Raw genomic sequence first — 18,907 nt, forward strand, 5'->3', positions numbered from 1 at the left:
ACATAAATGAGAACACCTGTCCTACCTATTAGTTGCTTGGCTATATGCAAGCAAAAATGGTCTTGAGCTACTTTTGTATTTCCCCAGTCTTGATGGCAGCTGTCACAAGTTAGCACACCTTCAGAGTGGTCCCCATTTCTGCTAGAAGCAAGCAAAAGCCCTTGGAGTTGCACTCTGGTCACACTTGCCATGCCCCTATAGGTAGGGAGTCAACTTCACTGTCTTTTGACACTGAGGGACTCACCAGCTGTCTTTTTAGTCTAGATTTAAGTCCTCTGGCACCACAGAAATAGTGTAAAGGGAATTTAGAAGAAGGATTTGGCCCTTTAGAGTAGATATTGAGTTTTTTTTAAATAATAGGAAACAATTTTTTCCCGACTGAAAACTACAAATATTTCAAGTGGATTCACTGAAATATAATAAATATGAAGTACTGCAATACATTGTGAAACCTTCTTTTTGGAGTAGACCCATGTAAATCAATTAAACTATAGTGCTAACTGTAGACCAAGAAGGAAATAATGCATTTTTAAAAAAGATTATAAGAAAAAATTATGTGACTTAAAACCTGCATTGAACAATATTTGATATAAAATAAAATACATTTTACTACAATTGTTATGCCTTTGTGACATAAATAATTTTTAGAAAAAATAATGGAATTCCATAGTCTGAAGCCAAGGTTGCCATAGCAATGTCAATAACAAAGTCATGATTTTTGAGGCTCTCTTCAGAGGTCATTTTCTATAAAAACAGTATCTGGAGACAGAATTCTTGTTTCTCCTTGGCTAACAGTGTGTAGTCCTCTAGTACTAAATATAGATGTGTCTACAATTCACACTTGGAGTTTGAGTCTTTACCATATAAGGGGAGGAGTAGGTGTTACTCTATGACCATGAGGGTTTGGGTTTTTTTAATTGGTGGAGACTAGCTTGTTATAAATCTTCCAATATCAACAATAGTACATTGCTGGGTGTGTTAAATATTACAAAAACTAAGTACTGAGCATCATGTGTACCTGATGAAAGGGATCCTGGTTTTCTCTGATAAAAAATCCCCAACATTCAGATTTTAAAAAGTAACCCAAAATCCACATTTTTCCATGATCAAAATCAAACATATGTGTGTGTGTGTATGCACATGTGTGTGTGCACGTGCATGTGTATGTGTGTATATTAGTGGTGTTTCATTTTGATCATGGAAAAATGTATTTTGGGTTACTTTTTTTAATCTGAAAATTGGGGTTTTTTTATCAGAGAAAACAAAGATCCCTGCTGATGAGCCACTTAGAAGATGAGCAGCTACAGTAAATGGAGAATGTCTATGAAGAAGTATAAATGTATGTAGCTATAATGTCTGATCCTTTAGCAGTATCTTGAAAGACATGGGTTTTTTACTTCATATCAAGAGAAACAATTAATTAAGGCCAAATTCTAATCTTAGACCTCCTCCTGCAAGGACATGAATGGCCTACTGAGAAGTACTGGGCAACCTCTGGTTCCATTAATTTGGGAGCTAAGATTGTTCAGTTCAGGAATGCTCCTAAAGAAGCAACAGACTACTGAGAGTTCCTGCCAGAATAATGTCATCCTCCAAAATGTGCACAAGGAGAACTACTGAACTTGCCTGTTGCTGTTTCATTCCAAGTTAACAAAACTGAAATACTGTTGAACCAAAAATCAGTGCATCCTGCAGTGCAGACCAATTATGAAACACTCTTCTTTGATATTAAAATATGAGTTCATATCTTAAATACAATATATTTTCTTAGATAAACATTATAAAGGAGTCTTCTCAAATATGTGTTCAATGGTGAGCTGTTTACCCAGATGTTTTTTTGAATTATCAGTTAAAGAGCTCAGGGACATTGTGAGGGTATTTTACTCTTATCAAGGTTCTATGAATGAATAAATGGATTCTAGTCATCCTTGTGAGCAGCAATTTAAACAGTATTTAATGGGTAAAACTCATGTGAGCTGCTCTGAGTAATCTTTTTTCATTTAAAGATAGCTTATGCTAATAGAGGCAAGTAAGCAATCCCTTAGTTAGTCAGACCAATCTTCAGTTCTCCTGGGTGGAGAGAATGCACCAGCATTAGAAACTACTGCAGCTCTGAGACCTAATACACTCACCCCCTCCTACCTTAAGAGAGACCTATGCTGAGGACTATGGATTTGTTATCAACTGTTCAGTTTAACTGATGTGTAATCTACCAGATGAATCAATTCAGCTGTATGTGCTCATGACAGATTGCTTTAATCTAATGAGAGTTTTTTCATGTTAGAATAAACCTTCTACAACACCTGAGAAAAGCAAGAATGAGTTCCTCTTATTAAAATCAGACATAGAATATCTGTTTGATTTTCACCATTACTTGGGAGGTTCTCCTACAATGATATATGAATAGCAAAATAAGTCACAGCCCTGAGCCAGATCATACTTTTTTCAATAAGAAATATACTCACCCAGATCTTTTTTGGTGACCTCATCTAGGCTTTCTGAAAGATGACAATGCAGCATCATGATATATCTGGAATTTAAAAATATACTGGTAGAAATAATTAAACTCATCTTTATTTTCTAAATGAAAAGTGCCTTTTAGGTTTTTCAGATACTCCTGTTTAAAGATATAGTATATATGTCATATATGTCTCAGTTTACATGGTAGAAGTGGCATTTTGACAAGAGATCAAGAGATATTAAAAGGAAAATATATTGCATTTTGGAGGATTCTTTTGATTTTAAATGTAATTGAGAAGATAAATTAGTGTTTGAATTCAGACATACTGAAGGGGGGGGGGAGGGGGTCATTGGTCACCTTCAAATTTGGGTCTCCAGTTTCCAGTGTCAAAGTGGGGGGATTAATATTTGACATTTACCATCATGTCCCCACCTCTTCCCTAGCATGTGGAGAATTTTCTGCTCTTCAAGATAAGCATTCTCCATCCTCCAGTTCCTTAGCCAGCAAAAGCAAGTACATCAGAAAACCGTAGAACACCAGCATTTACCTGTAAGTACTTCAGAAGGTCACCTAGTCCAACGTCTTGTTCAAGGCAGGATTATCCCTAACTATTCCAGACCATCCCAGATCCATGTATGTCTAACTTGCACCTAAACCCTTCCAGTGTCAGAGAACTCACAGCCTAGAATCTCAAACATAAATCTCCCTTGTTGCAATTTAAATCTGCTGTTTCTTGTCCTGTCTCTAGTGGACACAAAGAACAGTTAAACAGCAAACACAGCAGCAACTTTCTAACAACCCTATTTATACCTGAAGACCATTAACAAATCTCCTGTCAATCTTCTCTAGATCAAATAATTCTAGTTCTTCCAACCTCTCTTCATATGTCATGGTGTCTAGACCTTTAATCATCTGCTGCCCTCCTCTAGACATTTTCCGATATGACCAGATTTCTGAAGGACTGATGCCTAAAATTGGATAACATTTTCTAAGTGAGGCCTCACCAATGCAGAATGAAGTGGGACAGTTACTTCTCATAATTAGTGATTAGAGCACTTTCCTTAGAAGCAGGAAAAACAGGTTCCAAATCACTCTGGTTATAGGGGGCAAGATCCTGATTCTCAATCCCTGATCAAATGCCCTATTAGGCAATTGGGATAAAAGAACCATCTTCCTCCTCCTTTGATACCAGCTACTGATTGCTGCAATAGAGGTTTTGGGACTTGGCTGGTGTTATATATATGCCTGGGTGATTCTATTCCTTCCAGGTGGCTCAACAGCCATGGCCCAGCCTACTGCATATGGACATTAGGGAAGTGCAGGGAGAGCCTAGCTACACTGAATCCCAAACTGTGTGCAACTGCCAAAAGCTGCAGATATATATGCAATTACCTAAGTGCTTGGTGTGTAAAGGGGAAGTAAAATCTCCCGTAACTGTACATTTAATTCCATGCTTCATGTCATTAATTGGGGTGCCAAACATTATGAGGTCAAAGATAGATCCCTGGAGAATTCCTTCCACCTTGACATTGAGCTATTGAGCACAGTTATCCAACTGCATTAGAGAGACCAATTGGCGGCTTCAGCAATGGTGTCTCAAGGCAGGCTTCGGCTTCCTGGACAATGACCCACGCATCATGACGAGGGACATGCTTAGTTGGGATGGGCTTCACCTGTCCCCCAAAGGTAAGTGTGTGTTCTCTTCTAGGTTGGCGGATCTCCTCCGGCAGGCTTTAAACTAGGCTCATCGGGGGGAGGGGAAGATGAGGGCGGGGGAAGCCGTGGACCACCAAACCATGTGGCATCCACAAGGACAGCCCAGCCTGAAGAAGGAGAACATTGGGAACCTGCAATCCATGGGGCGGCCAGCAATACAGCACAGGTAAGCAATAAGCAGGTAAGCAATAAGGGGCCCTTTGGGAATTGGAGCTGGAAGGCAAAAAAGGCACCAGTCACAGGGCTCAAGTGCCTATATACTAATGCTAGGAGCATGGGGAACAAGCAGGATGAACTAGCACTCCTGCTTGCAGAAAACACCTACAACTTAGTAGGGCTATCTGAAACCTGGTGGGATTCTTCCCACGACTGGGCGGTACATATTGAGGGTTATAGGCTGTACAGAAAGGATAGGGTGGGGAAGAAAGGGGGAGGGGTTGCGCTCTATGGCAATGAGCAATATACATCGACCCTTATCAAGACGGAACTGAAGGAGGAGAAAGTAGAAGGATTGTGGGTTAAGTTACATGGGGGCAAGGAGAAAGGGATTTGGTGGTAGGGGTCTGCTATAGACCCCCACACCAAGGGGAAGAACTAGACTCGGGGCTCCTGAGGCAGCTCTCAGAGACCATAAAAACTAAGGAGGCGGTAGTCATGGGGGACCTAAACTACCTAGACATCTGCTGGGAGACACAGACAGCAAAGTCCCACCGTTCACGCATGTACCTATCATGCGTACAGGACCTCCACCTAAAGCAGGAGGTACACGGTCCCACTAGGGGGAATGCCTAACTGGACCTGGTATTGGCAATGGGGGATGATATGGTAGGGGACCTACAGATTGGTAGTCACCTGGGGGACAGTGATCACCAAATAATAGAATTCACCATAAGACGTCGAGTGGGTAAGGTAACTAGTAGGGTGAAAGTGCTAGACTTTAGGAAAGCTGATTTCAATGAACTTAGGCGATTAGTCAAGGACGCACTGCAGAGTAAGAGTTTGAAGAGATGGGAGCCCAGGAAGGGTGGCTGTGCCTTAAGGAAATGATCCTTCGGGCACAGAGGGAGACGATCCCGATGCAAGGAAAAAGAGGGAAAGGGGCCAGGAGGCTTCCTCGGCTGACCAGAGAAATCCAGGGCAGCCTGTGGACTAAAAGTGGAGCATATAAAAAGTGGAAACGGGGAGAGATTACCAAAGAGAAGTATACCTCCTCTGCTCGCACTTGTAGGGAGGCAGTTAGATGGACCAAAGCTACCATGGAGCTGAGGATGGCATCCCAAGTAAAGGATAACAAAAAATTGTTTTTTAGATATATAGGGAGTAAAAGGAAGGCCCAGGGTGGAATAAGATCCCTACTAAATGGGAAGAAGCAATTGGTCACGGACAAGGGGGACAAGGCTGAACTCCTCAACGAGTTCTTTGCCTCAGTGTTCCTAAGTGAGGGGCACGACAAGGCTCTCACTGGGATTGTAGAGAGGCAGCAGCAAGGCACCAGACTGCCATGCGTAGACCCTGAGATGGTGCAGAGGCACTTGGAGGAACTGGATGCCTTTAAGTCGGCAGGCCCGGATGAGCTCCATCCAAGGGTACTGAAGAAACTGGCTGACGTCATTGCACAGCCACTGGCAGTAATATTTGAATGCTTGTGGCGCACGGGCCAGGTCCCGGAGGACTGGAAAAGGGCCAATGTAGTCCCCATTTTCAAGAAGGGGAGGAAGGAGGACCCGGGCAACTATAGGCCAGTCAGTCTCACCTCCTTCCTAGGCAAAGCCTTTGAAAAAATTATCAAGGCTCACATTTGCGAGAGCCCGGCAGGACAAATTATGCTGAGGGGAAACCAGCATGGGTTCGTAGCAGGTAGATCATGCCTGACTAATCTAGTCTCTTTTTATGACCAGGTTACAAAACGCCTGGACACAGGAGGAGGGGTGGATGTCATATACTTAGACTTCAGGAAGGCTTTCGATACAGTATCCCACACCATACTGGTAAACAAGTTAAGAGGCTGTGACTTGGATGACTACACAGTCTGGTGGGTGGCGAATTGGCTAGAGGATCGCACCCAGAGAGTCATGGTGGATGGGTCGGTATTGACCTGGAAGGGTGTGGGCAGTGGGGTCCCACAGGGCTCGGTCCTTGGACCGATACTCTTCAATATCTTCATCAGCGACTTGGACAAGGGAGTGAAGTGTACTCTGTCCAAGTTCACGGATGACACAAAACTGTGGGGAGAAGTGGACATGCCAGGGGGCATGGAACAACTACAAGCAGACCTGGACAGGTTGGACATATGGGCGGAAAACAACAGAATGCAATTCAACAAGGAGAAATGCAAAATGTTGCACATAGGGAGGAAAAATGTCCAGGATACCTACTGCCTAGGGAATGACCTGCTTGGTGGAACAGAAGCAGAAAGGGATCTTGGAGTCCTAGTGGACTCCAAGATGAACATGAGTCGGCAGTGTGATGAAGCCATCAGAAAAGCTAATGGCACTTTATCGTGCATCAGCAGATGCATGACGAACAGATCCAAGGAGGTGATACTTCCCCTCTATCAGGCGCTGGTCAGACCGCAGTTGGAATACTGCATGCAGTTTTGGGTGCCCCACGTCAAGAGGGATGTGGATAACCTGGAGAGGGTCCAGAGAAGGGCCACTCGTATGGTTAGGGGCTTGCAGGCCAAGCCCTATGGGGAGAGACTGGGGCACCTGGACCTCTTCAGCCTCCACAAGAGAAGGTTGAGAGGCGACCTTGTGGCTGCCTATAAATTCATCACGGGGGCACAGAAGGGAATTGGTGAGGTTTTATTCACCAAGGCGCCCCCACAGGTTACAAGAAATAATGGCCACAAGCTAGCAGAGAGCAGATTTAGACTAGACATTAGGAAGAACTTCTTCACAGTTAGAGTGACCAAGGTCTGGAACGGGCTCCCAAGGGAGGTGGTGCTCTCCCCTACCCTGAGGGTCTTCAAGAGGAGGTTAGATAAGCATCTAGCTGGGGTCATCTGAACCCAGCACTCTTTCCTGCCTATGCAGGGGGTCGGACTCGATGATCTATTGAGGTCCCTTCCGACCCTAGCATCTATGAATCTATGAAACCAGTAATGCACACACTTTATAATAGTTTCATCTAGCCTGTTTTTCCTCAGCTTACTCATAAAATGCCACATGAGACAACATCAAAGGCCTACTAAAGTTGATGTGGTAGCTGTGATGGTCCAGAAATTATGTGAAGGGCAAGGATTTCTTAGGGTGATAGAATATATTGGTCCACTTATGACGTTTGGATACAGTTAGACAAGTTTTGGAATGCAAGACATTCTTCCTCAAGTGACTTCCTAGGAGGACAAAACTGATGACGGATTTGTATAATGGGTCCCAACAGATACTCCAGTTCCAATGGGAGTTGTTCAACACACTGCTTGTTCTGCACTGGTCCAATAAATAGTGTCCTGAATTATTTGAACAAAGCTACAGCAGGTTTTCCCTCTCTCAGAGTTGCCTTCTGTATCCTTTCCTATAAGAGAGAGTGATCCAATATATCATATTTTAGCTACAGTAAATTAACTCAAATGTAGTTACTCCAATTTCAAAGTTTGGATTTTCTCTCTTCAGACTGGGGAAATAAAACATTTATACATGTCAGATTTAATTTAATCATAGAGCATAGGGAAAAGATGAAATACCCCTGCTATAATTTAATAACTGGTCTATAAGGACTCAGGGATCAATCCTGTAAAACTACTCACTCAAGTTTGCTTTGACTTGAGGACAATTTGATTAGGATTATTCAAATAAATAATGACTATTCACTTAAATAAATATTTCTTTTAGCACAATTATGATTCATTCTTTCAAAGTTCTGTGCAAGAGATGCCAGTTTTACTTCCATTAAAGACATTCTTTATGATACATACCCTTTGTCATCTCTCTCTCTCTTCACTTACACAGACACACATATATTTCATTTGAGACTATTTTAGTGAGAATACTATGTTGCTACAATACTTGGATGATGAAAGAAATACTGTAATCAATGGTCTCAAGAGTTTCAGTATTACTGTTCTACACATTGCAGGGGTTTAGGTTGTAGCCATGTTGGTCTAAGGATATAGGCAGACAAGGTTCCTTGGGTGAATTTGATATCTTTTATTAGACCAACCCAAATGGTTGGAGAATAGTTATTAAGCAAGCTTTCGGGTTCAAAAACCCTTCGTCAGGCTAAGGACGCTGCAGCAGTTGCTGCATGCTCTTCCTGGATGGAATGAAAAGTAAACAAGCCAGGGGCTGGGCTGGGCTGGGGAGTCAGTTGCCAGGCAGATTGTAATGTATCAAAAATCCAATGTCTGTGTTTAGTCCCTGATCTCTAGTATCCAGCAGGTTGATGAAATGGAGCTCATAGGCTCGTCTCTGGGATGTGTTGTGTAAATTTCCCTTGAGGATCAGGACTGAGAGATTGGAGAGAGAGTGGCCCTCCTGTGAGAAATGTGCCCCCACCGGTAATTGGGTGTTTCTGTCTTTGATGGATTTCCGGTGTGCGTTCATTCTGGTGCGCAGTTGTTGTCTGGTCTCTCCTACATATCTTCCATCAGGGCATTTGGTGCATTGGATGAGGTACACTACATTCCTGGAGGTGCAGCTGTAAGATCCTGGGATGCTGATGGCTCTGTTGTGGGGTGTAGTAATAGTGGAGGTGGTGGAGATGTGGGGGCAGGTTTTGCATTTCTTGTCATGGCACGGTCTGGATCCTTTTGGTGTGTTCTGGGGCTGAGGAAGTTTGCTTCTTGTGATGAGGTTGGCGAGGTTCGGTGCTTGTCTGAAGGCTAGGATGGGTGGCTCTGGGAAGATTTTTTTAAGAATAGGGTCTTTTTCTAATATGGGTTGCAATTTTTTGAGGATTTTCCGTATAGGTTCAAGGGATGGGTGATAGGTCATAACCAGCGGTGTGCGATTTGTGGGTATTTTTCTTCTGTACTGCAGCAGTTCTTCACGTGGTATCCAGGTGGCTCTTTCAAACGTGCGATCTACCTCTCTGGAGGAGTGTCCTTGCTGGGTGAAAGCCTTTTTAAGATTGGTGAGGTGGTGATCCCGGGTGTTCTCTTCAGTACAGATGCAGTGGTATCTGAGGGCTTGGCTGTATATCACAGCTTTTTTGGTGTGTTTCGGGTGATTGCTGGTTTTGTGCAGATATGTGTGTTGGTCTGTGGGTTCTACACATTGTAACTGAAAGCCCATCACTGTGATTTATAGAAGTTTCAGGGCTTTGCAGAATGAGACAAAGCTAACCATACAATGAGAACCATGGGTTTCAACACTTTTTTCAAACTGAAACAGAGGAATATATTATTTATCCATATAATCTTTCCAACATTCAACCATGTCAAGATATGAAATTGCAAAATGATACTTAAACATCTGAAATTGCAGTAGTACATGATGTGGATTTTCTTAAAATTCTCACCAGTAATTTTACTAAAGTAACATTTTAATTTTCTGTTTTAATTTTTTTCTAACTGGAATTTATTTTTTGTGCATATTCATAGCTCATTCTGGAATGATCTTGTTCCCGTTGCACTTAACAGACACTGACTTCAATAAAAGAAAGAGCAGGAACAATTGGAGGAAGATTTTTTTAAGTTAATATGTCCAGAAATGCAGGTAGATAACAGAATTTTCAAATGCATATTGAAATATCAATTTCAAAAGGAGCCTAGACATTTAAAGGCCTAATCCCATTCCCATCAAAGTCTACTGCAAGATCACCACTGACTTCAGTGAATATAGGATTAGTTTAATATAATGATTCTTTAGGGGATGGAAGGATATTATAGTTGCCATAATCTTGACTAGGATGGATGGTTAATGCCACAACCCACCCAGTATGAAAATCCGTCTGATTTGCCATGAGTATCTCTGTATATTTTCCATGAGCATATTCTATGCCCACTCTGTTTAACAGTTCCAAGGATATCATATCATGGTTAGTTATTTTCTACAAAGCAATATTTGCCTGAGAATTAAGACTGTAATTTTGGGAATGTTTAGAAACCGGTGTGTTGGAATTCATACGACGTAAAGGATATCATAAAATGAATGCCCTGCAGTTCGGAGAATCTTTTAGTTAAATGATATATTCTTAGGTATTTTCTATAGAATTCAAGTAATTTTTTTCTATAGAAAATGAAGCTTTCCTTATACAAAATTGCATGATGCAGAAAAAAAAAATGTATCCAGACACACTGACAAAAGAATGTGAAATCTCCACTAATACTATCAGTTCATTTCAGTGAGGTGTGTACTTCATGGTTTAGTTACAAGAGACCCTTTAACAACACTCACTTGGAGTTCAAGATGCCTTTGCCTGTTTTCCTTCTGCTATTCATGTTCCTTGTTAGTGAAGAAGCTATTAAGTTACTACCCAAATCATCAAGCTGCTCCTAAAGAGCAGTATATTAAAAACTTTTCTCAGCATTCAAGTAGGAAAGAGTTATCCTTACAATCCCACCGAATTCCTGTTAAATGGTTCTTCCTTTTCCATATTCATCTCATAGACAGGACTTTTCTGCAGTATGTTCTCCTTCTTATTGTATTATTTCCCAAATTCCCCCCCCCCCCCTTTGTATAAACAAAAAGAAGGGTGGTTCATTTAACCAATCATATTACCTTGTTTATCTTAGGAATGTTCATCCTCAGTTTGCTCATCATTGGTGATACTACTTTACAAGTGATAGCAACTGTAGAAACACTAATGTGGCCACAGTAGTGGCAGCCAGGGACATTTTAATCTCATGTCCTGTAGACCAGCTTTGAACAGGACTAGAAGACATGATATATCAGCAGCCCTCAAGAGTCCTATCTGCACTGACTAACATTAAGAGCTGTACCAGTGATAGCAAGGGTGGGGCATTCTAGCAACAGTGTCTTACCATAGATGCACTCTATTTCTTTCAGGAGGTAAAAGGTTCTGCATCCTAGCCCTGAAGACTTAGCAGTGAGTTTTTCAATTAAAAGCCCCTCAGTGTTAAAACTATAAGATTAAAGATACATTGATTCACAAATTTATGATAAAAATTCTAATTTACCAGACATGTCACTCACACAGTACAGTACTACCTAGTAGGCAAATGAAAAAGATCTTGTTGAACTCCACATATTCCAAAACATTAATGGAATTACTTCAATATCACACCAGTGTAAATGAGGATGAGATATACCCTGTGGTGTAACTAAAGCAAATTAGCCTCCATTACTCAAGCAAGTCAGCCAGCCCTCTCACTTGTCTCCCTTGCTCTGCTTTTCATCTGTGTCCACCTTAGGTGCTTTATGGCTATGTCATAATGTCACCACCTGATGGCTATGGTGTTGCGGGGTAGTGGGGGGGCTTAGGAAAGATCAGAGTAAATGTTTTGGTGGATCTTTTAAGCAAATAGTTGCCTACCAATACAGGAATATGGTGGTCCAAGAAGCTTCTGCCAGTCTCACGTTCCTCCCTGAACTCTACATTGCTGGAAAACAGAATTGACTTTGGTAACTTTGTTTACAAATAAAACTGGGAAGAAGAAAGATCCAGAGACAAACAGAAGCAAGACTATGGAAACATTATTTAAAATTCAGTTTATACAGAGTTTTCCTGAAAAAGTCAGTCATACAAGTCATAATATATGTGAATGAGTCACTTACGTAAATTAAGAGTGGAGATGTATATGAAAAACTTTGGCCTTCAACCTATTTTAAAAGTGAAGCTAGAGGAAGCAGCATGACTGTCAGAAAAGGACATTTAAACTGAAAACCACTTAACTAAACATAAACTTCCTCCCAGCTTTAAGATTGTTGGTGACTTTTAGAAAGACCTCTCCTAAGCCTGTATGCCTCCAAAACTCTGTGAATGAGCCATGGGACTGGAGTCATCATTTTAGACCAGGCTTTAAAGAGCCTGAATTGTTAATCAGATTGTGATTGCTAATCAGAACTGAACTGCTAATCAGAATGGAAGAGCTGTGATTTCCCATAAATCCAAGTGTAATAAGTGTTGTAATAAACATTTCATACATGTCATTCCTCAGTGCTTTGGGGGGGACAGGGAGGACTGTCATGGTACCAATCCTGCGTTCCTTTCTCAAGCAAAACTCTCATCATTTTAGCCTCTCACAAATACAAACCAGGTCCAGAGGGCAGGAGGTAGAGGTAGCAAGGTAACACCACCTGCTTATTCTAGAAGCCAGGTAGACCCCTGAAGTGTGGGTTAGAATAGTCCAGGGGACAATTCCCAACAAAATGTGAGCAGGGCAGCAGGGCTAAGGGTGCTTAGCACAAGGTGATCTCCAATGCTAAATGAAACTGTGTGCGTCTACACATGCTATTAATGCACAGTAAGGTTACTGGGTATTTAAAAAGGTGCAGTTTACTGCCCCTGGGAAAGGACCTACACCACAGCAGTGGACATCAGGGATGTTCCTGCCTCCTTGCCCTGCTCTGCCCCATTGTAGTAGCCAGGGGGAGCTCCAAGCTCCTTCAGGGTGCCAGCCTGGGGCTGGCAGGGGGCAGAGGGCTGGGGGCTGGTCCCAATCCCCACAAGTGGGGGAAGATCTGTCTTAACAGCCATGACTGCTTTGTCCCATCCATGTGGGGATCAGACCCAATCCCCAAATGGCCAAGAGAAGCATCCCTGCCTGGTGGGGACAGCCATGTGAGGATCGGGAGGGTCACAATCTCCATGTGGCCAGGAGAGGCTTCCCCACCCAATAGGCACCCTGCCTGGTAGCCATGTGGGGACCAGGACCCTCCTGATCCCCACATGGCTGTCCCTGCCAGGCAGGGATGCCTCTCCTGAACAAGTAGTGATCAGGACCCTCCCAGTCCCCACAGGACTGCCAGGCAGCATCCCCACAGGGCAGGGACACCTCTCCTGGCCATCTGGGGATCAGGTGCCTACCTGATCTCCACTCGGCTGAAGTGCAGCAGTTCCAGCTGCCGGGACAGCTCTCCAGCCATGTGGAGATCAGGATGGTCCCGACCCCCATGTGGCGAGGAAACGGGGGTTAGAAAGGACCTCAGGAGGGCATCGACTCCAACCCCTGCTCAACGCAGGACCGTCGCCAACTAGATCATCCCAGCCAGGGCTTTATCAAGCCTTAAAACCTCCAAGGACCGAGACTCCACCACCTCTCTCCGTAACCCAGTCCAGTGCTTCACCACCCTCCTAGTGAGAAAGCTTTTCCTAAAGTACCCGCCCTAGGCCTCCCTGCTGCAGCTGGAGACCCTTGCTCCTTGTCCTGTCATCTGCCCCCGGTTCTCTGGAAGCCCCCGTCAGGGAAGTGAAGGCTGTTCTCAACTCCCCCTTCTGCAGGGACCAGCAAAGCCTCAAGCCCCGGGCCCCCTCATGCCTGCAGCAGGCAGGACAGGCTCTGCGGATGCTCTCCAGGCATCTCGGGGAGGGACTCGCGTGTGCGTGCCCGGGGGCTGGCTCTGGAGGAGGGAGCGGGCGGAGTTTGGCAGTGATTGATGGCCGAGATGCCATTGAATGAGCCGGGAAGGGGGTGGAGGAGGAGGGGGCTTGCCTAATTTGCTGCGGTTTAGACACAGCCCGCCAGCAAGGAGCGGCCGGCCGGGCACTGACAACCGCACGGGCGTCTCGCCAGCGCCAGTCGCTGCCGCCGCTGCTGCTGGCGCGGGCTGAGCCTTAGAGCAGCGCCCGGGGGAGCGGCGCCCCGCACCTGAGGGGGCCCGGCCGGCTCATCCCGTCGCAGCCACCATGCCCCGGCCCGGCCTCGCGGGGCTCCTGCTGCTGGTGCTGCTGGTGCTGCCGGGCGGCGGCGAGGCGCAGGAGCCGCGGCGCCTGCGGGGCATCGGGCAGCGGAGCACGCCGCCGCCCGCCAACGCCTCGCTGCCAGCCCCGGCGCGGGCGCGGGAGCGGGAAGGCGGGCGGGCGCCGCCGCCGCCGTGCGCGGGCCGGCCGGAGCTGAAGGACACGTTCAAGTACATCAACACGGCCGTGTCCTGCCTCGTGTTCGCGCTCGGGCTGCTGGGCAACGCCACGCTGCTGCGGATCATCTATAAGAACAAGTGCATGAGGAACGGGCCCAACATCCTCATCGCCAGCCTGGCCCTGGGCGACCTGCTGCACGTCCTCATCGCCATCCCCGTCAACGTCTACAAGGTACGGCCCACAGGGCTGGGCTGGGCACCCCCCTCTTCCCCCCCCCCCCCCGGCAGCCTGGGACCCCGATCCTCCCCAAATCCACTGATCTTCCCCCCCTTATCCCCACTGCGTGGGCACAGAGGGGCAGGGCTGCCTCCCAGGTCACCTGGGACCCTGGTTCCCCCCATATCCCCCTGCTGCTGTGGGCACACAGGGGCAGGACTGAGTGCTCTCCTCAGGCTGCCTGAGACACGGAGCCCCTCAAATCCCCCTGCCTGGGACACAGATCCCCCAAATTCTCCCCATCTGCCCCCCCTGCCCCCCCAGGCACAGAGGAGCAGGGCTGCCCCCCCCCAGGTTGCCTGGGACACAGCCCCCCAAATCTCTCTGCCTGGGGCACGGATCACCCCCAGATTCCCCCCACGACTCCCCCACAGGCACTGAGGAGCAGGGCTGGGTGCCCCCCAGGCTACCTGGGACACAGCCCCCCAAATCCCACACACGGACACAGAGACAGCCCCCCTCAAGCTGCCTGGAACACAGATCCCCCAAATCCCCCCCCCCCCATATGCCCCCTCTGCGGGCATAGAGGGCCCCTCCCCCTGCAGGCAGCCTGGGACCCTGATCCTCCCCATATCCACCTGTCTCGGACACTGATCTTCCCCCCATACCTCCCTCCATGAGCACAGAGGACAGGGCTACCCCCTGCTCCCCTCCAGGCTGCCTAGGACCCTGATTTCCCCCCTCCCCCCACAACATATTCTCCCCCCCCCAGACACGGAGGGGCAGGGCTGCTCCTCCCACCTCCAGGCTGCATGGGACACTGATTTCTTCCTCATGTTCCCACCACCCCTGCTGTGGGCACAGAGGGGCAGGACTGGGTGCCCCCCTCCAGGCTGGCAGGGAAACTGATTTCCTCCCCCCACTCCCCACAACCAGCCAAGGGGGGCCTTTAAGAACAAAAGAATTGCCATTTACTACACTAGGCACATTGTGCCCAGTGTCCTATGCCCAGTGTCCAGGCTCACACAGAGGGACATTGGCTGCCCTAGTCTCCTTATGGCAGGGGAGGGTGTTACGTTTGTGTTGTGTCAGTGTTGAGGGGAGTCTGAGGTAGAGTTTAGATGATGGTTTGTATGGGATGATTTGGATAAGGATGATCATGCCCAGGCAAGGGGTCAGACTAGATGAGCTCTGGAGGTCCCTTCCAGCCCTGCTTCTCTATGACTCTATAGCCTCAATGAGGATGAAGGTCCCTGGTGGATAAGCCTAGACCTGTGAGCCATGGAGGACCTCAGCTGGCAGCTCCTTCATGGAGCCATGGCCACGGGTATGGCCCCTAACACCTGCCCCTTCTGTGAGACCCTGGAGGGCGCTGGGTTGCTGTCCTTCCTTTGCCTCCTCCAGAAATTCCTGCTGAGGTCTTGGCTGCATGACTCCCTCCCCACCCTTGCATTTACGCACTCCCCACCACAGCACCCAGCCAAATCCTGGGACCTCCTGGTCAACCTCCTCCTGGCCCTAGCCAAGCTAGTGATCAACAGGGATCCTGGTTTTCTCTGATCAAAAAAATCCCCAATTTTGGGGTTTAAAAAAAAGTAATCCAAAATCCACATTTTCCCATGATTAAAATGAAGTGCCACTAATACACTGATGTCTGTATACTTGTGTTTCATTTTGATCATGGAAAAATGTGGATTCCAGGTTACTTGTTAAAACCTGAATATTAGGGATTTTTTTTTAATTGGAGAAAACCAGGATCCCTGGTGATCAATCTATCTGACCAGAAAGGTGGCTCTGGCCAGGAGTGCCCCATGGACGGCGAGTCCATTTTTCACGTCCCTTGTCTGTTCACATCTCCAGGCATTTTCACTGTGCAGTGTTCACTGGCTCCTTAGACTTGTTTGAGGGCTAGAGGGCACATGCTTTGCTCCGTGTTCCCCTTTGGTGCACTTGTTTTGAACCTCTGACCCTCCACTCCCATCCCTGTTTTGTCTTTTTGTTGTCCCAAGTGATCAGTGATATGCCCTTAGTGGCTCCCCTCATCAAGGGGAGCTTATAGCCCTACTTGGTGGGCTTTCACTCACGTTCCGGAACAGCACATCAAAAGGCCTGTGTCACACAGGGGCAGAGAGTGGATGCTGAAAGGGAAAGCGACCTGAGTATGACCAGGGTTTTTTTTTCCATTGTTCCTCTGCCACTTGCAGCCTCCAGCATTTAAGGTCTAAGAAGTTCTGATTCAGAGGCTGCGCCCCTAACTCCCAAGGGTGATGCCTTCCTTCCTGCAAATTCTGCCCTCAGGTGGATTAAAAAGAAAAAAAGTGGCCTGAAAGAGGCTCCCCCTCATCTAAATGATCCAACAGTGGTCAGGTTTCACCCCAGGACAAAGCCTTTTATTCTGGGACCCTCAGGGCTAAAACCAGACCAGTTGCATTCGGATCTTAGTGTTTTTGTCTCACAGCAAACCCAAGCCCTTACAGACCCACATTAAGGGCCCATGAAGTATCTGGATTAACACTTCCCCTGGGAACAATCTCAACTAATTTGAATTACTTGCCATGTAAAATGACTGTTCCCCGGCTGTTGGGATGAGAGTAAAATCTCAGACTAATCAACCTCAGATTAAAGCAGTCCTCTGTTTTTGAGTCACAGAGTACAAGCCCACTGTCTCTCTGTACCTGATCTCACTTTTCCCCTGGGGACAGTCATAACTAATTCAAATTAATTGCTCTTCAAGCTGCTTGTGTAAATGACTATCCCCCTTTTGATGCCAATCAAAGCCTGGGACAGTCAGATCCAGGGTAAACCCACTGCCTGTTTTTAGCCCCAGATAAATAGAAGAGCTCTGGGTCTGTTCAGCCTTGGGTTGCTAAAAGAGTAACACATTCGCTGTGCTGCTCCTATGCTTGAGGGTAGGGTTGGAATTACAGGGGAGCTCCAGGGGGCTAAGCCCCCCTGTAAGAAACAAGAGCCCCCCTGTAAGATTTGAAAATCGTAACCGGGGGGGGGGGGGTCTCTGATTTTATTAGGGTATCATGATGGGCAGCCCAATTTTTTTTGCAGACCCCCCCCCAAGAGTCAAAGTGTAATTCAAACCCTGCTTAAGGGTGGGTTCCAGTCTGAGCCAAGGAGAGTGTGCAGGAAGGGGATGGAGGGAGAGCTTCCATCAGGTGCCTGATGCAAAGAAGCTGGGTGAACTGATGGTCAGTCTGACCATGAGCAGAGGGGCAAGACCCTCTAGCCAGGACCCTCCAGGTCCCAGCAGGAGCATTGGCACAGCCCAGCCTGGGCTGCAGCCAGCACATAGTGCCTCTGTGGGAGACTTAAAATCCCTGCAGAGGGGCAGGTAGCAGAAAGGGGGGGTGCTGAAGTCCAGATGGGAGCAGTCCCTGGCTCATGTTCTTCAGCTCCGTCCACCCAGGCTGATAACAGAGCAAGGCCTGATGATCTGCTGGCCTGTTCAGGTGGGTAGATTAAGGGAGGTTATAAATCAGTACATGCCCTAACAATAAGTGCACATCTCAGGAGGGATGGAGCAAAGCTCTTCTTTATGGTAAGGGTTGCCTTTATGGTAAGGGTTGCCAGAATCTGGAATGGGCTTCCAAGGGAGGTGGTGCTCTCTTCTACCTTGGGGGTCTTTAAGAGGAAGCTAGACATGCACCTAGCTGGGATCGTCCGACCCCAACACTCTTTCCTGCTCAGGGCAGGGGGTTGGACTTGATGATCTGCTAAGGTTTCTTCCGACCCAAACGTCTGTGAATCTAATCTATGAAAGCTGGGGTGGAGGGGGAATCCTTGTACCAGAGAGAGAAAGCTCCCCCACACACACTGTGACTGCCCAGTGACTGGGCTGTGATGCCCCCTTGAGTGTTCAGCCTGTCTGCCACAGCAGCAGTGGGAAGACCTGCTGCCCCTAGGGATAGGCTATACCTGCCACACTGAGGGCTTATGTGTTCAATGGTCCTTGAGGAGTTCAAATCTATTCTGCCATCTGTCCTTTTGTGATATATTAAGCATGAATTCATATTCCAGTAAAAAAACAGAATTTCCAGGCAGAAGGCAGCTACCAAAAGGCAGCCCCAAAGGGCTTACACTATCTAAGCACTCTGCCAAGATCAGACCAAGTGGTTTAGCAAGCAGGTCATTCCTAACAAGGGGCAGGGGAGGGAGGTAAAGGGAGTGGAAGGCATTTGGAAGCACCGGTTTTAACTTAGGAATGTTTTATGTTGAAAACATAGATGTCAGATTTAGTCCTGTGTGTATATTTTTGTAAATTCCCATACCCTGTTAAAGGAAGCATACGTCCTTTGCCCATCTGAACACACTGGAGAAATGGCTCACAAGTGGCTAAACTCTTGAAGCAAATTTATTTGAATCACATTAGGGACTTGTTTGACTGATAGTGATTTAAATCATCCCTACCCCTAAAACTTAGTAGGGTTTCTATACAGGCATATTATAGGTTTTTTTCCACTACAAATGGTATGTACCACAATTTCTGCAAAATAAGATTTTTTGAAGAGTGAAAGCTCAGAACTGACAAAATGGAATTTTTTCCTGTAGTTCTGAAAAAGGCTGCTGATAACACTGTTT

At 46.5% G+C, this 18,907-nt stretch overlaps 1 protein-coding gene across 1 annotated transcript in view; it reads left to right on the forward strand.

Moving 5' to 3' along the window:
- The first annotated feature begins 13,791 nt into the window (after positions 1–13,791).
- EDNRB (endothelin receptor type B) overlaps positions 13,792–18,907 on the forward strand; it is a 28,337-nt gene continuing 23,221 nt past the window's right edge. The window contains exon 1 of the mRNA XM_014610476.3: positions 13,792–14,332. Coding sequence (XP_014465962.3) covers positions 13,928–14,332 — 405 coding nt within the window. The 5' untranslated portion in view covers positions 13,792–13,927. The remainder of the gene's footprint in view (positions 14,333–18,907) is intronic.

The sequence above is a fragment of the Alligator mississippiensis genome, chromosome 1 (assembly GCF_030867095.1).
Source record: "Alligator mississippiensis isolate rAllMis1 chromosome 1, rAllMis1, whole genome shotgun sequence".
In the NCBI taxonomy this organism is placed as follows: domain Eukaryota; kingdom Metazoa; phylum Chordata; order Crocodylia; family Alligatoridae; genus Alligator; species Alligator mississippiensis.